This window comes from Adiantum capillus-veneris, chromosome 19, assembly GCF_014529385.1.
Source record: "Adiantum capillus-veneris isolate H3 chromosome 19, ASM1452938v2, whole genome shotgun sequence".
Lineage (NCBI taxonomy): Eukaryota > Viridiplantae > Streptophyta > Polypodiopsida > Polypodiales > Pteridaceae > Adiantum > Adiantum capillus-veneris.
In genome coordinates this window covers 92,814,382-92,836,074 of record NC_140949.1, presented here as the reverse complement: position 1 = coordinate 92,836,074, position 21,693 = coordinate 92,814,382, and the positions used below count along the sequence as shown (strand labels likewise).

The following is a 21,693-nucleotide window of genomic DNA, read 5'->3' as shown; positions in this document are numbered from 1 at the left end:
CCTTGAGACGAGCGTCGATGTGCGTTGCTAGAGGAAGTTCGCCGACAGTGTTCTGGCAAAGCAAGAGTCGAATGGAGTGGCGTAGGACCCTATGATGCGATAGGAGTGGGACCTTGCGATGGAAGGGTAGGGGCTGTAGGCTGAGGTGACATCGGTGTGAGGCTCTATAGTAAGGAGTCCCACTCTGACTCCCCCATGGTGTAGTACACAGAGAAAGACCGTAGCTCGTAAGTTGCTATGGAGTGTAGCGACCAAACAAATTCCTTGTCTCTTGGAGGTATTGGTCTCGTAAAGAGAGAGAGAGCCCGTTGTAGGTCTGGATCTACGACTGATGGAGGAACTTGAGAAGGGTAGCTATAGGATGGCCATGCCTGCAAATAACAAAAATAAAGAGAGAGAGACCGTTGTAGGTCTGGATCTACGACTGATGGAGGAACCTGAGAAGGGTAGCGATAGGATGGCCATGCCTGCAAATAACAAAAATAAACCTATGACACTCATGGTTTAGGGTTAACTAGCCAAAAACAATCTTTATTTCTTTGCTTGTTCTCACCGACTCAAGACTCGGGTCCACTGGAGGCGATGTCCACCTCCGGTGGGAGCTCACCTGGATGTGAACCAACCAAAAGAAGAGCCAGCTAGCTGCTCCCCACTAGGTGGTCTCTCGTCTGACATCTATATTACAAAGAGCAATATAAGATTAAGCTTTCTCCCCTACTCACTCATCTATAAATACGTACACAAGTATATTATCACACAAACACGTAGATACATATACATACTAGTAGACCTAAGTAGGGGCTAGTAGTGCCAAAGGTCAAGTGGCACCTCTTTAGATATCATCACAATCTTAACCTTGGTAAAACCAAAGGTACATTGCGGTAATCCATGCAGGAGTGGACTAATGACCGCAACGCCATGATTAAAAAGGGACTATACTCAAGAGGAAGCATCTAACCTTTGGGTGCTATGCTCCCATAGTTAGTGCATACATACATGCATAAACAAATAATATGTACACACAAATATATATACAATTACATACTGTAGCCATCGTTTTGAGTATAGATAAATAGTTATGGTTGTAAATGTAGCCATCTTTTGATTATAGACAAATAGTTATGATTGTAAATGTAGCCATCTTTTTGTGTTGTGCGGAGTGCGAGAGTCCTCGTGCTTTTGTAGAGTGCTATGAAGAAGAGCTTATTTACTGTGCTTCTTGTGCAGCATCCCTTCACAGCGCATTGCATGTCTGCCTCCATTCTGAGGTAAGGTATCGTTAAAAGTTGTCCAACCGGACACCTCTCTCTCTGTCTCTCTCTCTCTCTCTCTCTCTCTCTCTCTCTCTCTCTCTCTCTTTCCACACAAACACACAAACACACATACACACACAGGTTCACAAGGGGCAAAAGGCTTCCAGCCTCAACTTCTTCACCTACACACTGCATTACTAACGGGTGATGTGCAGGTGGTGGTGGTGGGCAAAGGTTGAGAGGGCTGGCGTTATCAGTAGTTTATGCATCCCATGGCGTTGTGTAGGTCAAGAAGCTAAGGCTGGAAGTCTTTTGCCACTTGTGGACTTGTAAGTCAACAAATTAGCTAGGATAGCTTTTGTACTATCTTCCACTAAAAAAGAGAAGTTAAACTCTTGCAGGTCAATTACCCATTTCTTGACCACATTTGACATGCTAGTGCCCTTAAATAACTATGGCAAAAAGGAGAAAAGGTGTAACTCATTAAGAAAACAAAAGGTCATGGTAGCAAGTAATGACGGAATCATCGACAAGCAGATATTACACTAGTGATCACTAGCTCTACTTCCGAGAGTTTTCTTGCTGCTACCAACTTTACTCGGCTTGCACAATACACTGACCTCATATAATGGCTGCCCTTCCCCTTTTGTAATAGCATGGCTCCAATGGCATCATCCCCTACTGATGGATTTACATAAAACGCTTGCTCCCAATCAGGAGCCTACATGGCTGACAGCCCCCCTAACACCTCTTTCACCTCTTGAAATACTTCTTCACACTTGTCATTCCATTGCAATGGATCATGCTTTCACTACAAGAGGTACTTAATGGTAGCGACGCTCGTAGTGCAACGCTCAAACATGAAAAACCACGGCATCGCTATAGGCATCGCTATGCTACTTGTAACATAGCGACGCTCATAGCGATGCCGCCAGGGCTAAAAAAAATAACCGAGAGCGTCCAAAAACTCAGATCTCAGATCTGAGTTTTCGGCGCGCACTCAAGCAAGCAAGGTAACGCACGCTCTCCCTCTCTCTCTCTTTCTTCTCCACACACACACACACACACACACACACACACACACACACACACACACACACACACACGAGGAGAGGAAGGAGAGCCAGGTATGCTCCTTCCCTCTTCTCACTCTCATGGTCCCTTCCCCTCTTTCTCTCTCTCCCTCTCTCTCTCTCTCTCTCTCTCTCTCTCTCTCTCACACACACACACACACACACACACACACATTTTGTTTTTGAGAGAGAGAGAGAGAGAGAGAGAGAGAGAGAGAGAGAGAGAGAGTACAAGCATAAACAAAACACACACACACACACATGCATAAACAAAGAATGCACACACACATTGAGAGAGGAAAAGAGAGAGAGAGCATGCATAAACCAAAAACACACACACACATGCATAAACAAAGAATGTACACACACATTGAGAGAGGAAGAGAGAGAGAGAGAGAGAGAGAGAGAGAGAGAGAGAGAGAGAGAGAGAGAAAAGAAGAAGAAGAAGAGAGTCTTAACATCGTAGGAAACTATCCCAAGAGACCTTAAAGATCTAGTCGACAGGAGTTGAGCTCAAGACCTGTTATTCATGAGGGAAATGGCATAACCAATCTATCACACTTCGGTGATAGAAAAGTTATACCATTTTTCTTCTTTTTTTATTGGCGTGCACACACACCCACACACACATCCGAGAAGAAGAGAGTTTAATTTAACGTCGTAGGAAACTAATTAAAGAGACCTAAAGATCTGGCTGACTAGGAGTTGAACTCAAGACCTGTTATTCAAGAGGAAAATGGCATAACCAATCTACCACACTTGGGTGATAAAAAGGTTATACCATTTTTCTCTTTTTATTGGCACACGCACACCCACACACACACACACACACAAGAAGAAGAGAGTTTTAATGTCGTAGGAAACTATCCCAAAAGACGTTAAAGATTAGGTTAGATGTAGACTTACAGTAAATTAGATTTAGGTTTTTTTAAGTTAAATTAAATTAGATTTAGGTTTATTTTAAGTTAGATTTACGTTTGATTAGATTTAGGTTTATTTACGTTAGATTTAGATTTACGTTATATTAAATTAGATTTAGGTTTATTAATTTAGGTTTATTAATTTAGGTTTATTAATTTAGGTTTATTTACATTATATTAGATTAGATTTAGGTTTATTTACGTTATTTACCTGTTATTGAAGAGGGAATTGGCATAACCAATCTACCACACTTGGGTGATAGAAAGGTTATACCATTTTCTTCTTTTTATCGTTTAAGATAATGTTAGATTTAGATTTTCATGTAGGCGCAACTCAGAGAGCCGTTGATGCTTGTCAGAAATGGCAAGAGAATTTCTTGTGCTCACAGCCTCGACAGTGCATGCGGACCAGCAATTCCACCTGCATGTTCGACTACTGCTACCATATAATAAGCCGTCATGATCGGCTAATGGAAGAGCAAATTGAGCCTACACAGAAATTAGTGATGCAAGATGACGATTCCAAGGGTCACACACACACACACACACACACACACACACACACACCACATCCCGTCAAATCTAAGGGTCACACATACACACACACACACACACCACATCCCAACAAATCTAGAGTAAGAATTAAGTGCCTTGAGCAGACATCAGCTACATTGCAAGAATGGCGTACCTGCATGCTATAAACAAAGGTCTACTGTGAAAAGATGTTAAGATGTAGTGAAATGCTACAGCTAGAGAGGAGGCAAAGGGGTTTTGTCCACTACATGCAGTATCATGTAGACGTGGGTGTGTAGATTTCTTGTACCCACAAATATAGGCATTGACCAATAAAGACGAGATTATAACCCGGTGGTTCTGATCTCCGTGCACCTCTAGACTAAGGTGTGCGGGGATTGGACATGACTAGAGAATGTGAGGTAGTTTATAGTGTGAACAGAGAGAGAGAGAGAGAGAGAGAGAGAGAGAGAGAGAGAGAGAGAGAGAGAGAGAGAGAGAGAGAGAGAGAGAGAGAGAGAGAGAGAGAGATAAAAGACAAAGAATGCCAATAGAAGATTAAATTTGTTGTCCAGGTTATAGGGTTTTTACCCTCATTATGAGTAGTGACGAGGATGTGGGGCCATCCAACCGAAACACCTATCTCTCAACGAGGATCTTATGTCCTTGTAATCATTGCAAGCATGCTGTGCGACGGACAAGACGTGTTTCTTTGCAGTACGTTCATGAATTTGGCGAGTTCGATCCATCTATTATAGATTGAGTTGTTGCCAATTATAACTCATCGGACTCTGACGCTGGCCAACAGGCAGCAATCTTGCAACCCAATAGACGTGTTCGCAGGTGCTTTGGTCAAGCAGCATATGTGAGGCCACAAGATATAGCCTGTGACAGCTTGGGGGATGATCATGCAAACCACATTCCCAACGAGGCAATGTTTGAGCCCGAGATTGATTAAATGATCGAGACGATCATGGATTCAGAAAGGCTTATCTATGATGATATGAAAAGTGAAGCCGATACGCCATTGTATAATGGAGCACGTGTGTCTAGATTGAAAGCGCTCCTGGTTCTTCTCAACATGCAGGAAAAGTTTGGATGGAGTGACACTAGCGTCACAATGCTTTTCCGGTGATCTATTACAATTAGTTTACTTTAATAAAACTCTAAATGTATAATGATCTGATAGATTTTTACACAATTGTACTGTATTTTTATGTTGTGTAGATTGCTCAAAGAGCACATACTACCAGCTGATAATGTGATGCCAGATTCCCGAGAGGAAGCAAGAAAGATTTTGCGAAACTTGGGGATGGATTACAATTCGATCCACGCTTGTCCTAATGACTGCATTCTTTTCATAGGGGAATACATAGACATGGAGAAGTGTCCGAAATGTGATTCCGAAAGATATCGAGTAGATCTCCACGGAACAAAAATTCCGCAAAAGGTTTTGCGACATTTTCCTCTGCTTCCTCGCATCAAGCATTTCTTTGAATGTAAGTCCATGGCCGCCCTAGCATCATGGCATGAGGAGAATAAATCTTTGGACGGTGTGCTACGGATTCCTGCAGATTGTGCAGCCTGGAAACATATAGATGGAACATGGTCAGATTTTTCCAGGGAAGCTCAAAATTTGCACTTAGGCGTGGCTATGGATGGCGTAAATCCATTTGGTCAAAGATCAACATCTTACAGTGTATGGCCCGTTGTCATCATCAACTACAACATTCCCCCGTGGTTGACTACAAAGAAGGGGCACCTATGGCTAAGCTTGATTGTGTCGGGGTGATATAAAGTGAAGAATATGGATGTGTATCTTCGTCCACTATTGGAAGAGCTACAATACTTGTGGATTGGCATAGAAGTGGTGGATATGAGCCGACACACAGGTCGACGGAATGCTTTGATCAGAGGCATTTTAATGTGGACCATGCATGACTATCCCGGACTAACAGAATGCTCACGTGATCTATTTACACTCCTCACTCAGACACTGTAAATCTTGGTTTTTCTCAAGCTGATCTATTATCATGTGTATACATGCAGGGCTTCAAACAAGGGGATACAGAGCATGTGTCACATGTGGACCTAGACTGAATGCACGTAGGGTGCCCTCATTGAAGAAGCAAATCTATGAAGGTCATCAAGCATATCTTCTAGAGAATCATGTGTTACGCGATGGATTTTTGGGAAGAGAGCCACCGAGGATGTCTGCACAAGCATGGTTAGAGCAGAAGGAGATGTGTGATGACGGATTTCCCCCAAGGATGAAGAGACTATCTCTATGGTACGAGTTACCATACTGGCCCTGACTCATGATAAATCACTTGCTGGATCCAATGCACATATTCAAAAATGTGGGTAATCTCCTATGGACCATCTGACCGGCAAGAAAGATACTTTGGGAGCCAGAGTTGACCTTAGAAATGTGGATCGTATGGAGCAATATTGGCCGCAAACAGCGTCCGATGGATTGATAAAACTCCCTAAAGCACCATGGATTTTCACAGGAGCCCAAGAAAACAAAGTAAAAGAGACCATTCGATCTTTGCGGACCCCCACTGGCGTAATGCACTCGCTTCGAACGTGTTTTACTAAAGAAGGAAAGCTTACCGGTTTGAAGTCACACGACTGGCATAAAATGTGTTTGGTATGTTCATAGTGGAGAATATCATAGTGGAAATTGTGTAACAAACTTGTGTGTGGACTTTAATATCATTGTTGCACGTGTTTTGCAGTTTATTTTACCGGTTTCCATTGAGGGATGTTTGTCTCTTGACGTCTGTAACACAATCTACAAACTTGCGAAGTTGGTGCAATGGATCTCACAAAAGGAGATCAACGTAGACTCCATACCATTCGCCAAACTAAATGCTGTGGAGGTTGTGTGCATGTTTGAGAAACATTTTCCTACTATCATGCTAACCATTCATGTGCATCTTCTTGTTCACATAGTTGATGAGGTGGAAGTAGCTGGCACAGGACATTCCGGATGGATGTTCTTTTTAGAACGTTTCATGAAAACGCTCAATGGATATGTTCGTTAGAAGGCACGTCCGGAGGGTAGCATGGCAGAAGATTGGCTGGTATCACAGTCCCTAGCGTACATTGGAGAGTGGCTAGACGGATTTGATAAAGCCCGGGACACGCTATGGCGAACCATAGATTATGAGCGCATATCTGGGATTGTCATGTGCAATCTCGGTGTTGAGAAGAAGATGACGGAAGATATAGAGGCTAAAATCAACCAATTTTGCATGCTTCACAATCCAGTCATGCAGAAGTGGATTTATGAGGATGCAAGCAAGGGCGACAAAGGGCACGAATCGAGTGGAGACGGGGAAGACGACCACCGATGCACTATCCGACGGGTCTGGAGAGCCTACCAACATTCATGATCTTAAAATGGTTGCACAACCAATTGAAAAGCGCACAACAGTGCGGTGAAGAAGTGATTGAGGAAAAGTGGGAGTACTCTCGGGGTTGCGCGACCAAGGTAAGTTTGCAATGTACGACTAGTAACTTTCTAGATGTTTGAACGGCCACTCATAATCTTTGTTGGTTGTAGTATAAGTCATACATAGCAGCATGGTGTAAAGGTCGACATTTTAGGTGGAACGGATCGACAAAAAGCGTTTTACTCAACATTGTGGAATCATGGAAACATTTGAACAGTCTACTCGACGACGGTCCTCTAATGCAGATCCTTTGGTGGCGGAACTCACTTACTTCGGCACGCTACAAGAGATTTTGAGGATCGATTATAGAGGATTTTTTGTCAACTTGCTCGACGTGCAATGGTTCAAGATAATCATGGAGGGTCGCAACGCTACTGTGCGTAGAGGAGAGTCTGGTTTTCTTGAGGTGGATTCAACTACGAAATGGACTCACCTAAGAGACACTTTCGTACTACCCGAGCATTGTGAACAAGTAAGTATGTAAATAGTTAACATCCCATTTAAGAATTTATGTGCTTGGAAGCTCTCATGTAAGTTATGTGGCTCTGGTAGGTGATATTTCATCCTACAAAGTCTGTATCAAACTGGTGGCCGGTACATCATAGAGGTAGCCCCTCGTAGTGCACGGACGTATGAAGGCTACCATGTGCCAATCACAGCGGCATCAATGGGGGAGATTGGAGAAGATGCTCAGTCAGAAGCCTGGAGGTGGTGCCAGATGAACATCAAGCTGCTACTCTCTATGGGGTGCATGCAGAGGATCTACAAAATGAAACAGAGGACATCTGTTTAAACGGAGAGCTCTATATAGTTATAGGAAGTTATGTTGAGCTATGCCAGGATGAGAGAGAGATCTCTTAAAGCCATAAATATTTTATTTGAACAATTTTGCTCCGTTTTGTAAAAACTCTGGCTCTCTCTCTCTCTCTCTCTCTCTCTCTCTCTCTCTCTCTCTCTCTCTCTCAAATTCAGAGTTATGCACTTTCCTCTTCCATCACTCAAGTTGAATAGAAGAAGAATGCTTTCCGTTGTTGCTACCCTTTGAACATTCCAAAGCTACAAGCACCTTCAAGTTCTTGTACGATTCTACTTTTTGAACAATTTTCCTCCGTTTTGTAAAAACTTTGGCTCTCTAAGTACCTTCCATGTTGTATAGCGCTCTTTTGATTTTGCGCACACATCTTGGGCAATCCATGGCCACATGCAGTTCCACCACCTGGTTTTTTGACTGCAAGATTTGGTTTTGCTCTCTCTCTCTCTCTCTCTCTCTCTCTCTCTCTCTCTCTCTCTCTCTCTCTTTTGATTGAAAATTCAGAGTTATGCACTTGCCTCTTCCATCACTCAAGTTGAATAGAAGAAGAACGCTTTCTGTTGCTACTAGCCTTTGAACGTTCCAAAGCTACAAGCACCTTCAAGTTCTTGTACGATTCTCTATTTTGAACAATTTTGCTCCGTTTTGTAAAAACTGTGGCTCTCTAAGTATTTGTGTCATTGCGTCATTGTATTTAATGGTCCATCTCTCTCTCTCTCTCTCTCTCTCTCTCTCTCTCTCTCTCTCTCTCTCTCTCTCTCTCTCTCTCTCTCTCTCTCTCTCTCTCTATCTATCTACTTGTCCATGTTTTCTACTCCATTCATTCAATAGTAAGTTTAAATATTCGTGTGTTTAATGCAGGTATGGATGATGACGAGTTTCTTTCTTCTTTGTCACCCCAGCAGAGATAGTGGTACATGGAGCGTCATCGCTCTGGCGCACCATCACGCGTTCCTACTCCATCTGCATCTCCCTCTGTTTCGGGTCCTCAACGCGCTCCGAAGCTTCCGTGTCCATGAGACGATCTTCACACTCATCTAGGCGCCGGCGCTCTAGTGGTGGTGGTGGCGGTTGTTGTGGGGGTGCCGCCACCGATGCTTCGACACCGCCTCGTGTTCGATGAGGCTCTTTACCCTCCCCTTCTTTTCCCGTCCTGACACCAGCCACGGCATCTCCATTGACACCAGGTTTTGCTCGGCTGACTGCCGTTCCCCGCACCTACACACCACTAGCTACTCCTCCGGGAGTCACTCCAGTGGACACTCCTCGCTTCGGGGCTCAGACTCCAGTGGAAACACCTGGCGTCTGTACCCCCATTGAAATGCCGCTAGAGACCCTTGTCAAGACACCAGGTTCCCGTGTCAACGGCAAGAGGGCTTGCCTTTTCGTCGACTTCAGCGGTGGCATCATCTTGGATGATGACGGCAAGAAGGTGATTTCGCGCATGCGCGGTCTTTGCTCTCACGTGTTTAGATACTACATACTAAACACCTGGAGTGAAGTACCGAATGAGTTAAAAGATAGAGTCATCAGCATGCTTCATGACGAGTTTCCCGTTCCAACATGGGATGACCGCTTCAATGAAGATGTGATGAAGGTTCGAATGCGCGAATACTGCAAGCATAAGCGTTCCAAAGTGCAAAAAGCAATCAAGCATGGGTGGAGCAGACCAGATTGGCTGGCCAAAGAAGATTGGAAGAATGCGAAGAAAGCAGCGCGCAAGAATCCCGACAAGTGGAAGCAACAAAAGGAGGTAGCTAGAGGGCGAGTAGAGGTAGGGAGCTCGCACCACTTGGGGAGCGGCAGGTAGACATCATTTGAGGCCGATTTTGTAAGTGTTTTCTCATTGCTCTCTATGTTTGATAGTTTAAGGTTTATGGGATTTTAAATTCTAACATAATGGATTCTTTGTATGTTTTGACAGTGGTCGTTTACAGGGCATGATCCCACACCGTCCGAGCGTGAGTACGCAGGCAGGAAGGTCTTAAACGCCCTTATAGACATCCTGAGTTCTCTATAAGGGCTATAAGGGCTTAAACGCCCTTATAGACATCCTGAGTTCTCGCGGCGGCATGGTTAGTATTAGGGTTTATTCTTTTCTATTTATTGTATTGTTTTATAAACGTCGCTATATATTTATACTTACAAAAAGCTATTTTATTGTTTTTTTTTTGCAGAATCCGACAGATACGCCGCTTGGACGCGATAAGACGTCTGATTAGACGACGTCAGTTTAGCCATAGCTAGATAGCATTAGTTTCTTTTTGTCAAAGCTTATGTATCATGAGATGACTTTTATACATCTTTTTGAAAACCATGTATATTTTTAAATAATGACAATGGTTTGTAACTATTACATTTGCAAAGATTAACAATCAAGTGATTTTGCCTATGTGTACAATTGTCATTGATTAACTTTTATCAATTCACGCTTGTAAGTTTTGTATCTTTATTTTGCAAACAATACGTACTATGGATGATGGAGTTAATGATTATATTATCTTATGGGTGACTATTTTGGGTCTATATTTACCTTTGCACTTTTTTTCAAAGGTAAATAGACAAATGAAACATTCAATATGGTTGAATTCCCTGCCACCAAAAAACTTTCGTCTCGGGCGTTGCTATGACCGTCGCTATATAGGGCTCTGCAACGTCGCTATTGATGGCTCTGCAGCGTCGCTATAGCCGTCGCTATATAGTGACGTTTATAGCGACACTTATAGTGACTGGCATAGCAACGCTTATAGCGACGTCCCCGTATCGATGCTCATAGCGACGCCGGGGGTTATAAAAACCCAGTGTATTTCCGTCGCTAAAAGCGTCACAAGAGCACACAACCTCTTGTAGTGTTTGCCACTTGTTGTAATGGATAAAGGAGCTATGAAGATAATGGAATAAATTGCAGCATGTACTTCACTTTGTGTATAAAGGTTGCCAACTGCTTTGTACTCTTAGGTGATGGAAGAAGAATAATAGACAACCTTGTCTGGATCAGCCTCATTGCCATTTTTTGATACCATATGGCCCAATAACTTCAGTCTTTGCTGTGCTAGATGACATTTTTTTGGATTTAGGTATCCTCCACATTCATCATATCGAGCCAATACCATCTGCAGCTTCTCATGGTGTTCAGCCCTACTCCTGTAGACACAGAAGTCGTCCATAAAATCTTTAACACAACTACCAATGAATGGTGCCAATACCCAATTTTCTCTCTCTTGATAGAAGGATGGTCCATTTGTTAACCCAAATGGCAATACCATGTAGCAATAACAACCCCATTGCATAATGAAAATTATCTTTTTTCGGTCTTTAAGAGCAATGTTCAATTGAAAATAGCTTGAAAACCATCACATACACTGTACCTCTCATAACCTGCCCCACTGAATCCAAGATCTGATCGTTGAATGGAAGAGGGTATGGGTTCTTCTTAGTGGCTGCATTTAAGGGTTTGAAATCTACACAAATCCTCCACTTTCCATCCTTCTTCATGCTGACTCGTATTGGACTCACCCATTCTGTGGTCTCCACTGGGACTATGAACCCTGCCTTCAATATCTTGTCCACCTCTTCCCGCAAGGCTTCCATCTGCTCTTGACCCATCCTTCTTAGCCTTTTCCGCATTGGCTTAGCACCTTCTTTCAGTTCTATATGCATCTCTTATCCTTTGAACCCTCTAATATCTTCATATGAAGTAATGAACAAATCAGGAAAACTAGCCAGCATGTGCAAATATATCTCCTTCTCCATAGTTGAGAGGTCTCCACTGATCATTTGTGTCATCAATTCATGCTTCTTTGACAATTCAACCTTGGTTTTCATGAGCCCCAATCACTACATAAGGCCCTTCACTTTCATCTTCAATCTCATTTGCAAATACAACTAAACCAGACTCATGGATTTCTTTTTCCGTCAGAAGCAATGCAACATCAACATCCTCATCACTGCTAGTAGTACTATCACTATCCTCTTTAGTCAATGTGGAATAGTCTTCATCACTAGACTCATCCTCATCTTCATAAAGTTCCTCCAATACTTTCCTTGTGTCCATATTATATAGCTTCTTGGCACCTGTCTTGAACAGCTCCTACTGCACGTAACCATGGTTTTCCCACTATAATAGGATATGCCCCCAACCCCGCTGGCATCACATGAAAATCAACCACCACCTTTGCATCATACTCCTTTACTTCTAAGCTCTTTACAACACCCAAACATTTTACTTTCTGATGGTTTGCCCATCTGATCCAAAAGCCTGACACCCAATCACTTTTCATCCAAAACTTGTTCGTCTCATCGAGCTCTTCGATTTGAGTTCTAGGTTTGCATCAATCGGAGTTCGCAACAGAAAGTTATATTGTTTTTACTGCAATTGAGCTTGACGCAGCTTTCTTCGTCGTGCGTCTTCATGAAGCATCCACGATCCTTTTTCTAATTTTGGCGTTAACTTTTTCAAGCAAATTTAGCTTTTTGCTATTCATATTGTGGCCGTCAATCTTGCATCCCACGTCACTCTATTTTGAGGACTCTCGTCTCACGTCACTCTATTTTGATGACTCTTTTATTATTGACGTCTCCTTTTCCCTGCTTTTTTGGGTGACGTCTCTCACATCTTTGGACGTGTATTGAGCATCCTTCTTACGTTTATCGTTGACAGAACACAGTCGTCATATTTCTCTCATTCTCAATTGCAGCCTTCACCATATATGGTGTGCAGATTCTGCGATCTTATCTTATACGTCTTCTCGCAACCAGATATGGCTATGACTATTCTCGTCAGCGGCTTTCCTTCTAGCCAGCGTTCTGTTCCTCCTTTCCAAGGCCAAGGATTTCCAGGGTGGAAAGCAAAGATGTAGTTAATTCTTGAAGGCGATGAACTCTCTGATGTTGTCTTTGGAAATCGTGTTTGTCCGCCTCAGCCTGTTGATACGGATCATGATAATGTGCTTATCACTGAAGGACCTATATTTGAAGATTGGAATGTTGCGTATACGGATTGGCAATGACGTGATAAAGCAGCTCATCGGTATATTTTTTCTGCTCTTAGTGATTCCCTTTTGCTTGATATGTATGAACTGCTTACTTCCCATGACGTATGGAAGTACCTTATTGCAAACTTTCAGAAGAAACCTGTTTACAGAAATACTTTATTTGAGAGGGTTGCTTAACAAGCTACAATATGAAGTTGGTACTGCCATGATGGGACATATTGAGTCTTTCAAATCTATTATTAATCAACTTGCTGCTGCCGGTGATCCTGTTCCACAAAAGCAACTTATCACTTCTCCTTGATACGGTGAAGGACTCATCTTATGATAACATTGTTACTATTCTTTCTAATAAAGATGGTCTTGATTTCAACCAAGCCTGCATGTCTTTAATTGAATACTCTCAACGTCCAGAACGACGTAATGCTGGTCATGAAACAGCTATGATTTCACAAGACTAGACTGAGTCACAACAGATGGAACGTGTTTTTTATGCTCAAAGGCGTCCGTGGTAATTTTTTCTCTCGTTTCAAATTTCCTAGTAAGCAATGTTCTTAATGCAACAGAAATGGCCATACTGAAGATGATTGTTGGGCACGTCAATATGATGAAGAACACAATATTATCACAAAACAACCACGTTTATCTAGAGACTCTTCTTCTTCTTCTTGTGAATATTGTGGACGATCAGATCATCCCACTCATATGTGCTATAAGTCTCGATTTGACACAGATTGTAAAAGAGCATATGCTACTGAACATCAAAACTTCATGTATGTGATGGTTCACTTTTTATTGTCGATTTTGGTGCTACTGGAAATATGACATATCAGTCTAAGTGGCTCCATAACTATCATCCACTACCAGTTCAACGTGTTGTTTATCTTGCTGATGATACGACTTGTCAAGTAAAGGGTATTGGAGATTTATATCTTGGTAACTTATCTTCTTCCACTCGAATTTTGCAAGGAGTATTACATGTACCAGATCTTCAATGTAATCTTCTTTCAGTTGCTAGACTTGTTGATCTTGGTCTCTTTGTTGGATTTGATCATACCAAATGCCGAATTGAGAAAGATGGATAGACTATAGCCAGTGCTCCTTGAAACGGTAATTTGTTTGAACTCTCTCTCAATGATGCTGTAGAAAATGTTGTTAGTGCTCCAGGTGATCATGATTGCAAAGTATGGCATCACCGTTTTGTTCATGCTGACTTCTCAAAACTCCTTGATCTTCAACGTCGTGATCTTGTTCATGGCATGGATCTTAAAGCTCATCCCCATATGGGAATTTGTGAGTTTTGTGCTCTTGGGAAACATAATCGTAAACCCTTTCCTCTTTCAAATACAACTCATTCTCATGACATATTGGATCTTGTTCATACTGATATATGTGAACCTCTACCTTCTTCGAGATCACAATATCGCTACTTCATTACTTTCATTGATGATTCTCACGGTGTACGACTGTATTTCTACTTAGGCAAAAATCTGAGGCCTTATCTATTTTCAAACAATTCCACAAGGTTGCGAACTTAAAACTAGTCGTCGCCTTAAGAAGCTTCGTAGTGACAATGGAGGCGAATATGTTTCTGGAGAGTTTGTGAATTACTGTGTTGGCAGTGGAATTCATCATGAACACACTATTCTATATTCACCTCAACAGAACGGTGTTGCTGAACGAAAGAATCGCACTATTCTCAATGTTGTAAGATGTATGCTGATTCATTTTGGTTTATCTCGTGTTTTCTAGGCTGAAGCTACTTTGACAGCAGTATTTATTCAGAATCATCTTCCTACTACTGCACCCTCTGGTAAGATACCAATCACAACATGAATAGGTGACATTCCTTCTGTATCTCATTTTCGAACCTTTGGATGTATTACTTATATTCATGTTCCCAAAGAAACACGAACAAAGCTTGATGCTCCTGGTCTTAAAGTTATTTTTATTGGATATTCTGACACTTCCAAAGGCTACAAATTCTATGACCCTTCCTCCAAGAAAGTAATTGTGAATCGTGATGCTACTTTTAACGAGCAGCTTATGGTCCAGGATCATGGTCCATGGATGATTCTGATGATACTAAATCATTTCTTTCAGATGATGAAACTCTTCCTATAGAGCAACTTTCATCTTCACAACCCTCCATTCCGAATGCTTCTAATGATGATATTGACATTTTGTTGATCTGCCTATTGATTTTGAATATGGTTCATGTCATGTTTATGATGCGAATATTGTTGATAATGCTTTTTCTACTTCTGAGGATCCTGTCACTTATGATGAAGCTATCTCTTCACCACAAAAGGATCAATGGAAAGAGGCTATGGAAGCAGAGTACGATTCTCTTATCTCTAAAGGTACATGGATACTAACTCAATTACCTCCTGGTCGTACAACTATTAAGTGTAAGTGGGTGTATAAGACAAAAGTAAAAGCAAATGGATCTTTTGACAAGTTCAAGGCACGTTTAGTTACAAAAGGTTACTCCCAAGTAGCTGCTGTTGATTATAAAGAGACCTTTTCACCAGTTGTTCGCATTACAAGTGTTTGAGTTTTATTCGCATTACAAGTGTTTGAGTTTTATTGACATTTGCTATTCAATTTGATTTAGAAGCTCATCAAATGGATGTGCGAACTGCTTTTCTTAACGGTGACTTGGAAGAGGAAATTTATATGGAACAACCAGAAGGGTTTTCTATTCCAGGTAAAGAAGACCTTGTTGCTCAACTCCATAAGGCACTATATGGTCTCAAACAAGCTTTGCGAGCCTGGTATACAAAATTTGATCTTTTTCTCACCTCTAAAGGATTCATCTCTTGCTCTTTAGACCCTAACTTATACATAAAACGCCAAGGTAGCAGTTTTGTGATTCTTGCTCTTTATGTGGATGATACCATCCTTGTTTCCAATGATTTAAGATTTCTTCAGCAAGTAAAAAAGTTATTGTCTTCTGCATTTGATATGGTGGACCTTGGAGAGATTCACTCGTGTCTTGGCATTCAAATCCAACGGAATTGTACAAAAGGTATTTTATTCCTTCGACAATCAAAGTTTATTGCAAACACTATTCAAAAATTCGGTATGGAATTTGCACATTCAGCCAACACACCTTGTCTTCCGAGGTCTACGAAGAACACTTCTGACAATGGCGGTCAACTTATCACAAATCAGCTTTATGCTAACTTGATTGGATGTCTTCAGTTTTTTGGCATGAACACTTGTCCTGATATTTTGTTTGTCGCTAATTATCTTGGACAACTCTTGCACGTCCTTCTCTTAAGCATCTGCAGCAAAGCGTGTATTGAAATACTTGAAAGGCACTACAGATTTTGGTTTGGTCTATCGACGACAACTCACATCGGATTCTATGCAATCTCTTTCTCTTTTGGGTTACACTGATGCAGACTGGGCAAGCTCATATTTATCTATGCGATCTACTAGTGAAAATTGCTTCTTTATAAATGGTTGTCTTGTGTCTTGGACCAGCAAGAAACAACGTTGTGTTGCAGTTTCTACGACTGAGTCAGAATATGTTGCGGCATCACTTGCAGCTCGTGAGTTGATATGACTTCGATAAATGCTGGTTGATATTGGTCAACTCTCCTCTTTCTAGCACACCCTTGCAGTGTGACAACCAAAGTGCTATTAGTCTTGCAAAAGACTATGTTCAACATAATAAGTTAAAGCACATTGTTGTCCATTATCATTATGTCAAGTATGAAGTACGCAAAGGAATCATTATGGTTGAACACTGTCCAAGTGACCAGATGATTGCAGACATTCTGACCAAATGCCTCAACAAGTCACGTTTCATCCTCTTGCGCTCAGAGCTTGGTGTTCCTTCGGCCTCACTCTTTCTAGATTAGCTTCTTTGCTATTGTAATAGCTTTGTACATATGACATTGTAATCCTATAGGTACCATGCACTATGCACACTCCACATCTGCACATTGTGATTTCTGAGTCACTTGTATATTTGTACATAGATGCACAATTCACTTTCACATCATCATGGCTGGTTCATATTTTCACATTGTATAGGGGCTTGGGTTTTTCCTTGAACTCCCCATTGATTTTCTCATCCAAAGCTAGAGACCTTTGTTTGAGTGGGGGTGTTGGAGATATATATGGCTCACTCCACTAAACTTGGTCTCACCTATATATTTGTATCTTGTCCTCAATATGAATCAGTTTTTGGGAGCGTACATGGTGTGTCTCTTCTCTCTCTCTCTCTCTCTCTCTCTCTCTCTCTCTCTCTCTCTCTCTCTGGATTTTGTTTGCTCGAAGGGTGGAGGATGAAGAAGAAGATGAGGAAGGGAAACATTTGGGTTATTGGATTGGGTTTCCTCTCCATCACTCTCTCATTTTCAACTCACATCCTACAAATGATGAGGTTCTTTTCTATGGATTTTCTACATAGGTGATTTAAAGGGGGGGAGGGGGGCAGACGGGGTGCGCACTATGTAATCATGTTAAGGTATAACCTGAGTTCAAAAGGAGGGGTTTAAAAATGCAAATATTTTAGGCAATTTAACAAAGATATAAGGGTTTTTTTATTCAATTTTGAAGGCAATTTAACAAAGATATAGGGGTTTTTTTATTCAATTTTGAAAAAAAATCATAAAATAAGGATCGTTTTATTCATTTAGATATGTTAAAAGAGGGGTTTTTCTAATGCCCCGCAAACGCACATTATATAGGGGAGTATTGAACGATGAACCCCCCGAGGGTGATTACAAGGGATCAAACTCTTTGTCTACTATGGAATTGTTCATCAATTTTGTAGTCGTGGAATATTGAAATTGGTCCTTATTGCTATTCTTTATCTTGTATCTACACATCTCTCACTTTTCTCATAGTCAAAACCTGTTGCTTTCTTACTCAACCCTAAAGAACTGCAGACTTCTACAGATTTTGTGAACTAGAAGAGAATTCAATTGGGGCGAGAGAGTGCAGATGGAGTCGCAGATAGGAATGTGACATTTGTAGTTAAGGCCCTCAAGGGGCTAGATTTGATCTCATGCAAAACACTTTTAGAAGGTAAGCCTTCAACTCGAGCAAAGATGGTCTTGGGGTGGAAGCATCTTGGGAATGAATGAATAAAACGCGAGTGGAGCCAATAGAATAGACGGCCATCAATCCCTTCCCTTGTCATATATAGACGGCAAGTTTCAGATTGAAAACTCAAAGCATACTAAAAGATATTAAAGAGCTGCAGGCCTCTGCAGTGGCCGCCCTAGGTGTTATAAGAGGCACCGCCGAGGGGTTAGTTGTGAGTGCACGGCGCAGATAGCGAGCGAGAGAGAGAGAGAGAGAGAGAGAGAGAGAGAGAGAGAGAGAGATCATGGCTTGTAGGAGGCAGGTACTGTTCACAATGCTGCTGCTGTCGGCGGCAACTCTGCTTTCGGCTCCTTCGGCAATGGCGGTGCCGCGCAAGCTGATGAAGAATAAGATACCCACATTCCAGGTCTACAACGTGCTGGCGATTCAAGGGGCCAACAGCACGCAGGGGTACAATACTGTGCGCTGCGGGGGCTCAACGGCCCGATCAGAAGCGCCCATTCAGTTCGGCGACATCTTTTGCTTCGACATGCCGCTGCTGAAGAAGAAGGACGTCAATTCGGAGCTGCTGGGAAGAGTGCAGGGCACATACACGGTGTCGCAGCTGACCGGAAATCGCGTGTTCGTGACGGAAACCTTCATTGTGAACGGGACCAGCCTGCCCTACAAAGGCAGCTTCTCGGCCATTGGCATTGAGGACATCGGAGTGTTGAGCAGCAAGCCCATCACGGGCGGCACCGGCGACTACGAGCTCGTCTCTGGCGACGCTTTCACAACCCCGGTGGACGGCGTCTCCATTGATGAATTCGGCAACGCCGTCTTCTGGTTCCTCTACCAGTTCATCTTCGCATAATTATTGATTAAATTGCTCCCGATTGGAGCTATAATCACTCACACTTGATTAGTTTTGCCTCATCGATCGAGCCCCTCCAAATTTCTGTCTTTCAATCACCATCTCATCAAATGTAGTAACACTCGTGTCTTCTTAAGGCATTTCAGCAAGAATCAATATGCCTTTAAGGACCTTTAATCAAATTCATGTTATTCAATTCAATTTATTCAACGTAGTATACAACTTCATTTCCATTTGGTCCCCCTGCCCCCTCCCCCCCCTCCCCATCCCCGGGTCGGTTGGGAATAGTTGACGCCCACATGAGCTTTGGATGATGTGGACTGTCCGTTTATTCTCAAGAAAAAAAATGTTCCAACGGGGTTGTGCTCTCGAGCCTTGAATCCTCCACCTACCAATCCAAAGGTTACGACTCTACCATTATTAAGCGTTGTCACACTTCAATTGAAATACTGGTGAGTACTCACTATGATATAACAAAAATGATGGGATGGAGATCGCATGGTTTTTATAGGGCGATCAATTTCGGATGGATGGGATCAAAGAGTGATCACTTTGGAATAGATGAGTTCACAAGGTGATTACATCCCAATTGGGATTAACATGGGGATCACATGGCAGTTACTTGTTGTTCACATTGAGGATACTTGGGGTTCACTTTAACTCGGATCACATGGTAATCACTTGGATGAAGCCATTTTACTTCCATTGGAGCTCATTGCTATCCATGTCTATCTCATGGAACTCCACAATACTGATCTCTACAACTACCTTTCCCTTATAACTCTTTCTTGAGCCATAGATCTAAAGCAAGGGTTTCTAGTATCCTTACCACTATCCCTCCTCTACACTCGGAGCCTTGCACTATGTAATCATGATCATGTACCACATGAGTTCAACAAGATGGGTTTTCTAATGTAAACATTTTAGAAAACTTAATAGAGATATATTAACAAAATGGGTATTATATTCCATTTTGAGAGAAAACCTTACAAAAAAGATTGTTTTTATTTTATTTAAGCAGTGAGTTTAAAAATACCCCACGAATGCACGTTATATAAAAGGTTCTCAATTTTGCGCGCGCACACCCCCCCCCCCCCCGCCTTAAAAAAAAAAAATCAAACCAAAGATCACGGATGCTAACCAATTCATCCATTCATTTAAACAATAGGAGGAGTAGGACAAGGAGCAAGAGGTATAAAATTGCAGTCCCTCTAGCATCCAATTCATCCATTCATTTAAACAATAGGAGGAGTAGGACAAGGAGCAAGAGGTATAAAATTGCAGTCCCTCTGGAAGTCATAGAAACTTTTGCTTATTGTATTTTTGCTAATTCAAACTTGCTTAGTTTTGGATGTTTTGGATTGTGACAAGTGGACAAGCATATGGGAACCACCCTATACAACATGTGTACATAGAGTACTTAAAAAGCCCCTCTGTTAAGATTTTGACATGAATTGATTAACCCCTCTTTTTTCACTAAATAATAGGTTTTTTTCCAAAATGAATTAAATTATTTCCTCTTGTTAATGTATTGTGGTGTGCATAGGATTAAGCCCAAAATGAGTCTCCTTTCTCCATGAGTAGGAAGCTCCTTATATTGATGACCAGAGAGACTACAACCAACTAATTATCTTGGCATCTACGTGAGGGCTGTAGGTTCACACCAAGGCCGTCCGGCCACACAGACCACACCTCCCCCTTAGGGAGAAAAAGATGAACATCTTTTTACTAGTTTTGGACTAGGAAAGGACTCGACATAAAAGGGATCAACTCTGACGCCTCATCCGAGGGGAGTGATCATACAACGGCTTGGGGGCTAGGGACTGAATTTGGGGGCTAGAATTGACATCATGCCGACATCACCAAGGCATGGAATTCATACATCTCGCTCATGCAAACATCAGGTCGCTATCCCGATGTAATGGACAAGACGAGGAAGGACTGAGGGCTGCATCATAATAACAAGTATGTGATCATTTTGCAACATACATCTCTCCCAAAAGGGGTTTGGTGTGTGTTGATCCTTTATTCACCAAACACTCTATTGCGAAATGAGCTAACATTGGAAAAAAAAAACTATCACTAAACACATAAAAGGATAAACTGTGGGGTTGAGATTCTGCATCACAACTATGAAAGCGTAAAAGTTGGGCACCTCTGCAACCAAGCTGCAGCAACTCCCAAATCTTCGAGCATTCTGAAAACAAGATCCTTTGAAAACCACTTGTAAACCAAGAGAGCAAAATATCTGAAGAGAATGGTTTTCGTAGAGTAAGTTGAGTGTAGGCTGCTGCAAGAAACATTCACAAAAATCAAGGCGTGATAGGCAGTAAGACAAATGACAAGAACTCCAGTAATCAACAACTGCACAGTCCTACAGTCCAATCATCTTTCTTGCTAAGAGATTATAATTATGGCTCTTGTTTTTTGCCATATTGTAGTGGACGACGACGTTGAGGATGTCAGGTGAATGAGACCTGCACAAACACTGGGCTGCTAAATTTGAACCCCCTAAACGGTACTGATGCTAGGCTTACATGCTATGCTCAAAGAAAAACTTGCGTGCTTCTTGCTCTGCATACCATCCACCATAGATGGCTCGCCTTCGGACTCCTCTTCCGTTTTTGAGGTTTAGGGACTGAGGGGTGACTTCAAGGTGGAGAGGGATCTGAGAAAAGTTCTAGCTCTTCAACGAATAGACAAAGGGGTTGCCAAAGATGATCAGCTCTGCAGCAAGAATGGAGTTCGTGA

The 21,693-nt window shown here is 42.0% G+C and overlaps 1 protein-coding gene across 1 annotated transcript; it reads left to right on the top strand.

The window, feature by feature from the left end:
- The first annotated feature begins 18,336 nt into the window (after window positions 1-18,336).
- Window positions 18,337-19,098, top strand: LOC147434472 (disease resistance response protein 206-like). The gene has a single exon (XM_086489958.1). It carries the CDS (start codon window positions 18,373-18,375, stop codon window positions 18,940-18,942), a length of 570 nt encoding a protein of 189 aa, XP_086346084.1. The 5' UTR covers window positions 18,337-18,372; the 3' UTR covers window positions 18,943-19,098.
- The last annotated feature ends 2,595 nt before the right edge of the window (window positions 19,099-21,693 follow it).

What these genes read in the sequence shown, in the direction of transcription:
- LOC147434472 (XM_086489958.1), top strand. Translation starts at nt 18,373, where the DNA reads ATGGCTTGTAGGAGGCAGGTACTGTTCACAATGCTGCTGCTGTCGGCG.